Source organism: Entelurus aequoreus, linkage group LG08, assembly GCF_033978785.1.
Source record: "Entelurus aequoreus isolate RoL-2023_Sb linkage group LG08, RoL_Eaeq_v1.1, whole genome shotgun sequence".
NCBI lineage: Eukaryota > Metazoa > Chordata > Actinopteri > Syngnathiformes > Syngnathidae > Entelurus > Entelurus aequoreus.
The window spans coordinates 57,214,601-57,227,898 of record NC_084738.1 but is presented as its reverse complement, the minus strand read 5'-3'; the positions used below and the strand labels follow the sequence as shown (position 1 = coordinate 57,227,898).

The 13,298-nt window shown below is 37.6% G+C and overlaps 1 protein-coding gene across 5 annotated transcripts in view; it reads right to left on the bottom strand.

Annotated features, from left to right (window-relative positions):
• Positions 1–13,298, bottom strand: part of skap1 (src kinase associated phosphoprotein 1) — a 145,438-nt gene that overhangs the window by 31,999 nt on the left and 100,141 nt on the right. For all 5 annotated transcript variants that reach the window (XM_062056876.1, XM_062056879.1, XM_062056875.1 and 2 more), the window contains exon 10: positions 5,480–5,674. In XM_062056876.1, coding sequence (XP_061912860.1) covers positions 5,480–5,674 — 195 coding nt within the window. The remainder of the gene's footprint in view (positions 1–5,479; positions 5,675–13,298) is intronic.

The following is a 13,298-nucleotide window of genomic DNA, read 5'->3' as shown; positions in this document are numbered from 1 at the left end:
AAATAAACTGTTAAAGGTTAATCATGTGTGCTTACGGACTGTATCCCTTGCAAACTGTATTGATCTATATTGATATATAATGTAGGAACCACAATATTAATAACAGAAAGAAACAACCCTTTTGTGTGAATGAGTGTAAATGGGGGAGGGAGGTTTTTTGGGTTGGTGTACTAATTGTAAGTGTATCTTGTGTTTTTTATGTGGATTTAATAAAAAAAACAACAACAACAAAAAACGATACCGATAACAAAAAAAACAATACCGATAATTTCCGATATTACATTTTAAAGCATTTATGTTAGCATATTAGAGATGTCCGATAATATCGGTCTGCCGATATTATCGGACATCTCTAGTACCAACTTTTCTTACCTATTAGTACCTGCTATTATGTATTTGCGATCTGTCTCATTCCCGAAAATGTGTAATCAAACCGGATATAAAGAATCTTGCCTTCCTTCATATTTTAAATTTGCGACATGTTTCCCAGGTGTGACGTCAGCCAATATCTCCATATATGGTGGAGATTTACCCGAAGCGCTTTGCGCGAGTCCGCCATTGTATTCCGAAGCTGTCGTCAAAAAGCTCTTTCTTTTCCTCCATCCACACTAATTTTTAGGTCTATTTTTTTAATGCCTGAGTGGCGATCGACTGGTAGCTCACGATCGACCTAATGGGCACCCCTGATCTAGATCAACTCCAGATCTGTTGGTCAATATAACATTTTTTTTTTTTTTAATGTTTTATGCCCTTTTAGTCGAAACCCTGTTTTTTATGGCAAAAACACAAAATATGCCATATTCCCCCCACCAAAATTATGTCAAAGTGGAATATTTGATGTGAAGTAATTGGAGCCTTGAATAGGTCAACAATTCATAACAACATTGATTTTGATTCATTATTATTTTTTGAGCAATGGCAGGGTTTTAAAAAAATACACTAAAGGTCTTGGGGATTCAAAAAGTCACCTATCGTAAAAGTGTTAAGTATAAATCATAGATTATTATTGTTATTTACTTTCAATGTTTGAATCTCTACATCAGCTTAAGATCTATCCATCGATTAGAAGTAGAGATGTCCGATAATGGCTTTTTTGCCGATATCCGATATTCCGATATATATTGTAGCGTCCCGGAAGAGTTAGTGCTGCAAGGGGTTCCGGGTATTTGTTCTGTTGTGTTTATGTTGTGTTACGGTGCGGATGTTCTCCCGAAATGTGTTTGTCATTCTTGTTTGCTGTGGGTTCACAGTATGGCGCATATTTGTAACAGTGCTAAAGTTGTTTATACGGTCACCCTCAGTGTGACCTATATGGCTGTTGATCAAGTATGCTTGCATTCACTTATGTGTGTAATAAATTCGGAGATATTATGTGACTGGACCGGCACGCAAAGGAAATGCCTTTAAGGTCTATTGGCACTCTGTACTCCGACTGACTAAAAAGTCATACATTTTACTTTTTGAAACCGATACCGACAATTTTGAAACCGATACCGATAATTTCCCATATTACATTTTAAAGCATTTATCGGACGATAATATCGGCAGTCCGATATTATCGGACATCCCTAATTAGAAGGTTTTTTGTTTGTTTTATGCTTTTTGTCAAAGAAAACCTAGGTTTCAATTTGGCAAACACACAAAATATGCAATATTTTCCCCAAAACACATTTCAAAGTGAAATATTTGATGTGATTGCAGCTTTGAACATGTCAATTCATAACAGCATTGATTTTGATTCATTATTATTTTTAAACAATGACAGTTGAAATATGGCAGTTTTGTGATATTAAGTGTCAACATTTCATCATTTTCTCGTTACATTTCACCTATTTGCTCTTTCAATATGACATCATCATATATATGACATAGGGCTGGGCGATATATCGATATACTCGATAAATCGCGGGTTTGTCTCTGTGCGACATAGAAAATGACTATATTGTGATATTCGAGTATACGTTCTCACGCAGTTGTTTTTAGCTGCGGGCATTACACTACAGGCTCTTATCACTCTTTCTTGTCTCTCCTTCTCACAGACAGCAAGCGCACTTTCTTACATACGTCACATATGTATACGCCCTCGCGGAGCAGAGAGGTAGCGGCATGGGTAACGTTAGCTGTGGTGCGAGTGGTAATACGAGAGAAAGAAGGTGCGAATCTGGTAACAAATGAAGGAAGAATTAATTCCCAAGACAAACAGCACGGGGTCCATCGTCTGGCGGTGGTTTGGCTTCTAGTGGGAATATGTCGAACAGACAACCGTAATTTGTCATGTGTGGGGCAAAAGCGTTGCTACAAAAAGTAGCATTACTGCTAATATGTAGCATCATTTGAAAAGTCACCCGCTAGAGAATGAAGAGTGCTTACTCTGCATGTCAACATCTCCGTTCGGTGCCACACCCACAAAATGCCAAAGCAATCATTTCCACATCAACACCGTATGAAAAAACTAGCCAACAACAGAAGGAGATAACGTCCGCAGGAACCTACCACATAGCGAAGGACATACACTATTTGATTTCCTATTATGCAGCTCATTTTTATTTGACAGTTATTGAAATATCTTGTGTGACATCATGCACAAAAGTGCATTTTATTTGTTTTAAACTATTGTAGTGGCGTTCTGTACAAAAAGTGCACTTTAATTTAGTGTTGTTTTGATATGTCATATTAGTGACATCATGCACAAAAGTGCACTAATAGCTTGTTTTAAAATGTCTCTGACAATCTTGCACTTTCTGTTTTGAAATGACATGAATGTTTGTGCCACTGCTTAATAACTGTTTCATAAATACAGTTTTAGTAAATTGACTTAGTTGTGATTTCCCTCTCGGCATGAAAGTTTAAAATGAGCATATATTAATGCAGTATGAACAAGAATTTTTAATGTAGACACATAGAATCATCATACTGCTGTGATTATATGCATCAAGTGTACATTCAAGGCTAAGGCAAAATATCGAGATATATATCGTGTATCGTGACATGGCCTAAAAATATCGAGATATTAAAAAAAGGCCATATCGCCCAGCCCTATGACATGATCATTTTGATTTGTAATGATGCATACATACACTACCGTTAAAAAGTTTGGGGTCACATTGAAATGTCCTTATTTTTGACGGAAAAGCACTGTACTTTTCAATGAAGATAACTTTAAACTAGTCTTAACTTTAAAGAAATACACTCTATACATTGCTAATGTGGTAAATGACTATTCTAGCTGCAAATGTCTGGTTTTTGGTGCAATATCTACATAGGTGTATAGAGGCCCATTTCCAGCAACTATCACTCCAGTGTTCTAATGGTACAATGTGTTTGCTCATTGGCTCAGAAGGCTAATTGATGATTAGAAAACCCTTGTGCAATCATGTTCACACATCTGAAAACAGTTTAGCTCGTTACAGAAGCTACAAAACTGACCTTCCTTTGAGCAGATTGAGTTTCTGGAGCATCACATTTGTGGGGTCAATTAAACGCTCAAAATGGCCAGAAAAAGAGAACTTTCATCTGAAACTCGACAGTCTATTCTTGTTCTTAGAAATGAAGGCTCAAACACAAAATTGTTTGGGTGACCCCAAACTTTTGAACCGTAGTGTATATATATATACTGTATATATATTAGGGCTGTGAATCTTTGGGTGTCCCACGATTCGATTCAATATCGATTCTTGGTGTCACGATTTGATTCAAAATCGATTTTTTTCGATTCAACGCGATTCTCGATTCAAAAACGATATTTTCTGATTCAAAACGATTCTCTATTTATTCAATACATAGGATTTCAGCAGGATCTACCCCAGTCTGCTGACATGCAAGCAGAGTAGTAGATTTTTGTAAAAAGCTTTTATAATTGTAAAGGACAATGTTTTATCAACTGATTGCAATAATGTACATTTGTTTGAACTATTAAATGAACCAAAAATATGATTTATTTTATCTTTGTGAAAATATTGGACACAGTGTGTTGTCAAGCTTATGAGATGCGATGCAAGTGTAAGCCACTGTGACACTATTGTTCATTTATTTTAATTTTTTATAAATGTCTAATGATAATGTCAATGAGGGATTTTTAATCACTGCTATGTTGAAATTGTAACTAATATTGATACTGTTGTTGATAATATTCATTTTTGTTTCACTACTTTTGGTTTGTTCTGTGTCGTGTTTGTGTCTCCTCTCAAGTTGAGTGTTGCTGGGTCGGGTTTGGTTTTGGAATTGGATTGCATTGTTATGGTATTGCTGTGTATTGTTTTGTTGGATTGATTAATTTAAAAAAATAAAATAAAAACAATTAAACAAAATAAAATAAAAAAAATTAAACAAAATAAAATAAAAAAATAAAAAAACAAAAAAATAGATTTAAAAAAAAATGAGAATTCGAATTTGAATCGATTTTTTTCCCACACCCCTAATATATATATATATATATATATATATATATATATATATATATATATATATATATATATATATATATATATATATATATATATATATATAAAGACATGATATTTAGCTCTAATGCCGCTAGCTTATTGATAACATTGATAACAAGCTCCAAAAAAAAAAATATTTTGAAGGTGTGGCGGCATTATTCTTGCCGCGGCGTTGCGCCACGATTGTTTACATGTAGGGGAAACCCTGTCTTTTATTCCACTTCTTTTGTTTATTTTAGTAATAGTATTTTTGAAAGTGCCGGGGGCCGTTAAAAAGTGATCCGCGTGACGCAAGCGGCCCTCGGCCCGCACTTTAGACACCCTTGACGTAGGATGTTGCAACTGTTAAGAAACGTGTGCATTTGTTGGCGTGTGAACGAGCGGTGTCACAAATACACGTTGAGGAGAAAGTAATGAGCGCGTGGAGGCTCTGCGAAAGCCAAGCGAGGGGCGGAGTGATTGATCAGTGACGGGGTGAGAACGTGAAGGAAAGAGGCCGTCATTCGATCCGCCATCTGTGGTCAGGCGCTGTGCCTCCTCCCAGATGGCTTTGAACGGCGGCGTGACAGTTTGAAGACTGATCAGCCTCTCAGCGGCCATTTTGGCAAAGGTAATGTACTCGCTGAGTGAAACTGAATCTTGATGTATCTTATTTAATAGAACCGCTGATGGACGACAACCCTGAGGAGATCGGATCGCGCCTTTTGTCCTTATCGGGGTCCGGCTAGCCCCCCCGGACACGTGGGTGTGCGTGCCCTGATTGTGGACTGGCAGGGACGCTCTCTATCAAATCCCCAAATGTATCCCAGACGTGACATGACGAGCTGCAGAACTATTTTAAGCCATCATTACTTCAACTAAATTGCAGTTGCTAGGCAACTTTATCCAAAAGTCCTCTTTGTGGATTGAAATGTGAGGCTATTTGTTGCCAGGCAACGATGGCTAATTGGACGTGTAGTGACGGAGCATTAGGCACATTCTGGCTGACTGTCAGGAGCAGGAAGTAGTTCTTAGTGAGGTCGACCACACCCCTGTACCTGGCAGGACCTCGTAGATGTAGCCTTCATCGTCCTCGTCCTCGTCCTCCCCCTGCCACCTTCCTACATTTGGGGCGGCGGGCCAGGGCGGGGCCGAGTGGCTGACGTCGTCGATGTCATCGTAAGTCCCCTCTTCGTCGCCACTTTCATCATCCTCCTCGTCCTCATCGAAAGGAATGGTGCTGGAGCTGAGATCTGAGTGGACAAGTGTTGACATGGAAGTCAAATTATTTGTGACCTTGAAAAGAACTGAAAAATTACATTTTGATGTTGAATTTAAAAAATTACACCAGTGTGTTCAAAATAAAAGTAAGTGCAAGCAATATTTTTAGGTTGAATATTAAGGCTGTGAATCTTTGGTCACCATAAGATTCAATTTGATTCTTTGGGGTAACAATTCTCTTCAGAATCGACTCTCGAGTCAAAATCAATACTTTTTAATAACATTGGGTGCCAGTTCTATGATTAACTACATTCCTCTATAAAATAGATAAACAGCTCTGATAAATGTTTGTATTACTTAAAAGAAAACTGGTTTTGTTTAATCAAATTCTACCCAAACATTTAACAAAGTCAAATACAAATAAGGCAACAATATGATTTGTCTGAGTGGCTGGACAAGACAGCTTTTTGAAAAGATAAACATGAAAAAAATATATACAGTATATATATATATTTTGATTTTTTTTTAATCTATTCAGAATCGTAACAAATAAGAATTGTGATTAATTTGAAAATCCTTTTTTTTTTTGACACCCCTTTTGAATATACAGAGGAACATCGATTTACGGTCGGATACCTGTGTTTACGAACCTCTCGGTTTTCGAACATTTAGATCGCGCCAAATATGTCTCTGTGAACTAGAGGTGGGGGATTTTAAAGGCCTAATGAAATGAATTTTTTTTAATTTAAACGGGGATAGCAGATCCATTCTATGTGTCATACTTGATCATTTCGCGATATTGCCATATTTTTGCTGAAAGGATTTAGTAGAGAACATCGACGATAAAGTTGCAACTTTTGGTCACTGATAAAAAAAAAGCCTTGCCTGTACCGGAAGTAGCGTTTCCCCATTGTTTACACCAGCAGCTAAAGCGATTCGGACCGAGAAAGCGACGATTACCCCATTAATTTGAGCGAGGATGAAAGATTTGTGGATGAGGAACGTTAGAGTGAAGGACTAGAGTGCAGTGCAAGACATATCTTTTTTCGCTCTGACCGTAACTTAGGTACAAGCTGGCTCATTGGATTCCTCACTCTCTCCTTTTTCTGTTGTAGATCACGGATTTGTATTTTAAACCACCTCAGATACTATATCCTCTTGAAAATGAGAGTCGAGAACGCAAAATGGACATTCACAGTGACTTTTATCTCCACGACAATACATCGGCGAAACACTTTAGCTACGGAGCTAACGTGATAGCATCGTGCTTAACTGCATATAGAAACAAAATAAATAAACCCCTGACTGGAAGGATAGATAGAAAATCTACTATACTATTAAACCATGGACCTGTAACTACACGGTTAATGCTTTCCAGCCTGGCGAAGGTTAACAATGCTGTTGCTAACGACGCCATTGAAGCTAACTTAGCAACCGGACCTCACAGAGCTATGTTAAAAACATTAGCTGTCCACCTACGCCAGCCAGCCCTCATCTGCTCATCAACACCCGTGCTCACCTGCGTTCCAGCGATCGACAGTGCGACGAAGGACTTCACCCGATCACAGATGCGGTCGGCGGCCCGGAGACGGAGGAAGTTAAGGTGAGTTCGGCGGCTAGGGCGTCTGCTATCCATCTCTCAGTCCTCCTGGTTGTGTTGCTGCAGCCACCCGCTAATACACCGATCCCACCTACAACTTTCTTCTTTGCAGTCTTCATTGTTCATTAAACAAATTGCAAAAGATTCACCAACACAGATGTCCAGAATACTGTGGAATTTTAAAATAAAAACAGAGTTTTTTGTATAGGACTCAATGTGTCCGCATACTTCCCGTTTCAACGATTGACGTCACGCGCATACGTCATCATACATAGACGTTTTCAACCGGAAGTTTAGCGGGAAATTTAAAATTGCACTTTATAAGTTAACCCGGCCGTATTGGCATGTGTTGCAATGTTAAGATTTCATCATTGATATATAAACTATCAGACTTAGTTGTCGGTAGTAGTGGGTTTCAGTAGGCCTTTAAGATGCATCGCAATTCTGACATGGACGATTACAAAATCGATTAGTAAACGCCAATAATCGATAATCAATATATTTATTGTAAATAAAGTAATGCAGACAGTCGTAAAATTTGGCTGACTGCAGCGAGCCACCTCATTTTAGGGCACTTATGTTCCAGTTGTGCACACATTTCTATTAATTTAATAAATGTGACAATTAATTTAACTGTTTCTTATTACAAATGAATTGTTTTTAAACGTTGCAAGTAGAGATGTCCGATATTATCGGCCGATAAATGCTTTAAAATGTAATATCGGAAATTATCGGTATCGTTTTTTTAAATTATTGGTATTGTTTTGTTTTTTTCCACGACCACGCCCCCACCTCCCGAAATCGGAGGTCTCAAGGTTGGCAGTATGCTTTGGGCACTTCACGATTCAATTACCATTCAGGTGCTGCGATTTGATTACAAATCGATTATTGATTAATCTTTAATTTATGTATATTGATGCAGTTTGACATTTATTTTTTTTCACTAAATAATTGTTTATTACTTGCAACTAGGGATGTCCGATAATGGCTTTTTGCCGGTATCCGATATTCCGATATTGTCCAACTCTTTAATTACCGATAGCATCAATATACATGAATTATACATTTATCAATAATCGATTTGTAATCAAATCGCGGCTCCTGAATCGTAATCGAATCGTGAGGTGCCCAAAGATTCTCACCTCTAGTACGAATGCTTCATTCGTTCATTTTGTGTCCCGCTGGCAGCCATTTTGTGCTTGCTCGTATTGAGGAGCTTGACAAAGCAGGCTTCGTGCCACAGCAAGTTTTTAGTTGTGATGAATGGGACTTCACTGGAAGAAGATGCCAAATTCACGGCGGAGGAGAAGACTAACTCTCGTTCAGCGGCGCCTCTTCCAAGAGCACACACACACGGCCCCTCCCCGCCGCAACCTCTCATCACCCCCCTCGGTCTGCTTCTTTCTCTCCTCGAGCTGCTCTTTTGCTGATGTTAGCGTAAGTGGATTTTACTTTTTTATATCAAGGATTTTTGTGATTTCTGATTGTTTGTGAGGGCACCAAATGGACTTCTGTGTGTGTGTTGGCAGAGCAGCGCATAGGACAGATGAGCTTGTCATTGTCGTTGGTTTGTCTTGTTAATAAAGAGAAAGTGGATCCATCACCTCCTTGTTATGTTTGATATACAATACTGTATGGCACTTCATATTGCGTTCAACGTCTACAAACCTTCACTAAAATATGGACTTTTGTTGAGGCTGGAACCCATATTCATATTTCTTAGGGGAAATTTTGCTTTACTATACGAGCGTTTGGATTTACGAACCCTGTTCAAGAACCAGTTAAGTTAAAAAAATGGAGGTTCCACTGTAATAATGACTCACTCTGCTAATTCTTTTGAAAAATGGTTTATTTTCATTTATCACTTTCACATATTTGGATATCAAGCGTCGGTTGTTTAGTTTATTGTAAAAAAAATTTACAGTTTCAGATCCAAATCTTTTTTTTTTCACATTTAAATTATTGGCCCAAGTAGAGAAAAAGGGATGGATCATCCTCTATCAAGTTGCCTTCAGGGAACGTAGGAGGTAAAAAAAATTATACGCAAAACTTCATGCAGGCTACACCAGAGGTCTCCAATCACTGGATCAGCGACACAATTATTTTATTAGAAAAATAATACACTGTTAGAAAGTCCATGTTAATTTTTTTGTTTGTCGTTTTATTTCACAGTACTTTGCTGAGCGTTCACTTTTACGTTTCATTTAGCCATCCTTGAAGAGAAAAGAGGCTCACTATGCACTAGGAGTGTGGATCTTTGGGCACCTAGCAATTTGATCCAATTCCTGAGGTGACGATTGGATTCAGAATCGATTCTCAATTCAACACGATTCTCGATTCAAACCGATTCTCGCAATGTATTATTTGGTATAATAATTTAAATTAAACTTTTTCAAAACAGGGTACAGGTTAGAAAAGCTCCTTCCAGTTGCATGGGAATGGCTTAAAAACATTTTAAATAATTTGTTTTTAATAAAAAAAAATTTTTAAATCGATTTTAGAAAATTAGGAATCGTTTTAGAATCGGGATGAATAAGAATTGCAATTCGGATGCACATTTGATTTAGCATGCTAATAGACTTGGCTAAAAGACTGAAATGACGCTAAAGAACTTGAGACAACGAGACAAGACATATTAAGGAGACAAAAATATTAGCCTACATGTCACATATCCATCAGTTTTAAAAAGTACCGTATTTTTCGGAGTATAAGTCGCTCCGGAGTATAAGTCGCACCGGCCGAAAATGGGAAAAAACATATATAAGTCGCAATGGAGTATAAGTCGCATTTTTTGGGGAAATTTATTTGATAAAACCCAACACCAAGAATAGACATTTGAAAGGCAATTTAAAATAAATAAAGAATAGTGAACAACAGGCTGAATAAGTGTACGTTATATGACGCATAAATAACCAACTGAGAACGTGCCTGGTATGTTAACGTAACATATTATGGTAAGAGTCATTCAAATAACTACAACATATAGAACATGCTATACGTTTACCAAACAATCTGTCACTCCTAATCGCTAAATCCCATGAAATCTTATACGTCTAGTCTCTTACGTGAAAGAGCTAAATAATATTATTTTATATTTTACGGTAATGTGTTAATAATTTCACACATAAGTCGCTCCTGAGTATAAGTTGCACCCACGGCCAAACTATGAAAAAAACTGTGACTTATAGTCCGAAAAATACGGTAATACGTTTTTCACGATATGAATTTCATGTTGTGCCTGTCTTGCTTTTATACACAATCCCTTGAAGGCAACGTGATAGAAGACACCACCGCTACACTAAATATTAAGGGCGTCCAAAACATTTTTTATTTACCAATTAATCGCGATTCTTATTTGTAACAATTCTTAATCGTTTAAAAAAAATCAAAAATAAACTAGAAAAAATTAAAAAATATTTATGTTATATATAAAACAAATACATAAATATAACTAAACATATATATTTAATTATCAGACAAATCATATTGTTGTAGTAGATCTGTTGTACAGATTCACTTAACAAAAGAGTCGGATACTTCTCTTGCCTTATTTGTATTTGACTTTATTCAATGTTTGGGTAGAATATTAAGTAAGTCATATAGAAATGTGTCCGAGCTGTTTATCTATTTTATGGAAGAATGTAGTTAATCATAGAACTGGCACCCAATGTTATTAAAAAAGTATTGATTTTGAATCAAGAATCGATTCTGAATGGAATCGTTACCCCCAAGAAATGAATCGAATTGTGTGGAGCCCAAAGATTCACTAACCTGACTCTCGCCAGATCCTTGTAGTTTGCTGAGCTCCACACAAGGATCTGGGACTTCTCAATAGGAGATGTATTTCAGAAGGCATTGTATGTGATTGGATAAACCACTTGTCCGTTATCTTGAATGACGTGCTACTTCAACCACTCACATCGAAATCAACCCGTGACGCTGATGAGAGCGACGCTGGGAAATCCAAAACAGAACAACCAACATAATGGACTAGGGGTGTAACGGTACACAAACATTTCGGTTCGGTACGTACCTCGGTTTAGAGGTCACGGTTCGGCTCATTTTCGGTACAGTAAGAAAACAACAAAATATAAATGTTTTGGTTATTTATTTACCAGATTTGTAAACAATGGCATAACATACATATACACACAAGGTCCATTGCCAGGGTTAATGTGGTCAACATATATAAAATAAAAACTAAATAAGATAAGGCTCAGAATGGTTTCTTAAAGGCCTACTGAAACCCACTACTACCGACCACGCAGTCTGATAGTTTATATATCAATGATGAAACCTAACATTGCAACACATGCCAATACGGCCGGGTTAACTAATAAAGAGCAATTTTAAATTTCCCGCTAAACTTCCGGTTGAAAACGTCTATGTATGATGACGTATGCGCGTGACGTCAATGGTTGAACCGGAAGTATTGGTACACCATTGAATCCAATACAAAAAGCTCTGTTTTCATCTCAAAATTCCACAGTATTCTGGACATCTGTGTTGGTGAATATTTTGCAATTTGTTTAATGAACAATGGAGACTGCAAAGAAGAAAGCTGTAGGTGGGATCGGTGTATTAGCGGCGGACTACAGCAACACAACCAGGAGGACTTTGAGATGGATAGCAGACGCGCTAGCCGCCGACCTCACCTTGACTTCCTCCGTCTCCGGGCCGCCAACCGCATCTATGATCGTCGCTCCGTCGATCGCAGATGAGGGCTGGCGTAGGTGGATAGCTAATGTTTTTATCATAGCTCTGTAGAGGTCCCGTTGCTAAGTTAGCTTCAATGGCGTCGTTAGCAACAACATTGTTAAGCTTCGCCAGCCAGGAAAGCATTAACCGTGTAGTTACATGTCCATGGTTTAATAGTATCGTTGATTTTCTGTCTATCCTTCTAGTCAGGGGTTTATTTCTTTTGTTTCTATCTGCATTTAAGCCCAATGTGCTATCACGTTAGCTCCGTAGCTAAAGAGCTTCGCCGATGTATTGTCGTGGAGATAAAAGTCACTGTGAATGTCCATTTCGCGTTCTCGACTCTCATTTTCAAGAGGATATAGTATCCGAGGTGGTTTAAAATACAAATCCGTGATCCACAATAGAAAAAGGAGAAAGTGTGGAATCCAATGAACCCTTGTACCTAAGTTACGGTCAGAGTGAAAAAAGATACGTCCTGCACTACACTCTAGTCCTTCACTCTCACGTACCTCATCCACGAATCTTTCATCCTCGCTCAAATTAATGGGGTAATCATCGCTTTCTCGGTTTGAATCGCTCTGGCTGCATTGTAAACAATGGGGAAATGTGAGGAGCCTTTCAAACTGTGACGTCACGCTACTTCCGGTACAGGCAAGGCTTTTTTTTATCAGCGAACTTTATCGTCAATGTTCTCTACTAAATCCTTTCAGCAAAAATATGGCAATATCGCGAAATGATCAATTATGACACATAGAATGGATCTGCTATCCCCGTTTAAATAAAAAAAAATCATTTTAGTAGGCCTTTAACAAAACTTTTCTACATATAAATATATATTAAATATTTTTGATTGATTGATTGAGACTTTTATTAGTAGATTGCACAGTACAGTACATATCCGTACAATTGACCACTAAATGGTAACACCCAAATAAGTTTTTCAACTTGTTTAAGTCGGGGTCCACGTTAATCAACATTAAACTGCCTCAAGTTGTCGCTCAGATTAAATAAAATGACATTTGCATTGCCTTCGAGCCCAGATCCTTGTGTGGAGCTCAGCGAACTACAAGGATCTGGCGAGAGTCAGGTTAAAGATTCACAGCCCTACAAAATATGAACCAAAAGTCGGAATCTGAAAATACAAATATTTCAATATGAAATACAAAGACCTGTGACTGAAAAAACCCCAGATTGGAACAGTAACAAACAAGATTTGAATCTGAAAACAACAAAGGGGCAAATTATATTCAACTGATGTGTTTTTCAAAACGAAAAATCTTGATTATTTTATTTGTAAAGTTTAATTTTTAAGTACAAAGCTTGCTCAGTATGTTTGCCTAACGCATGAACGATAC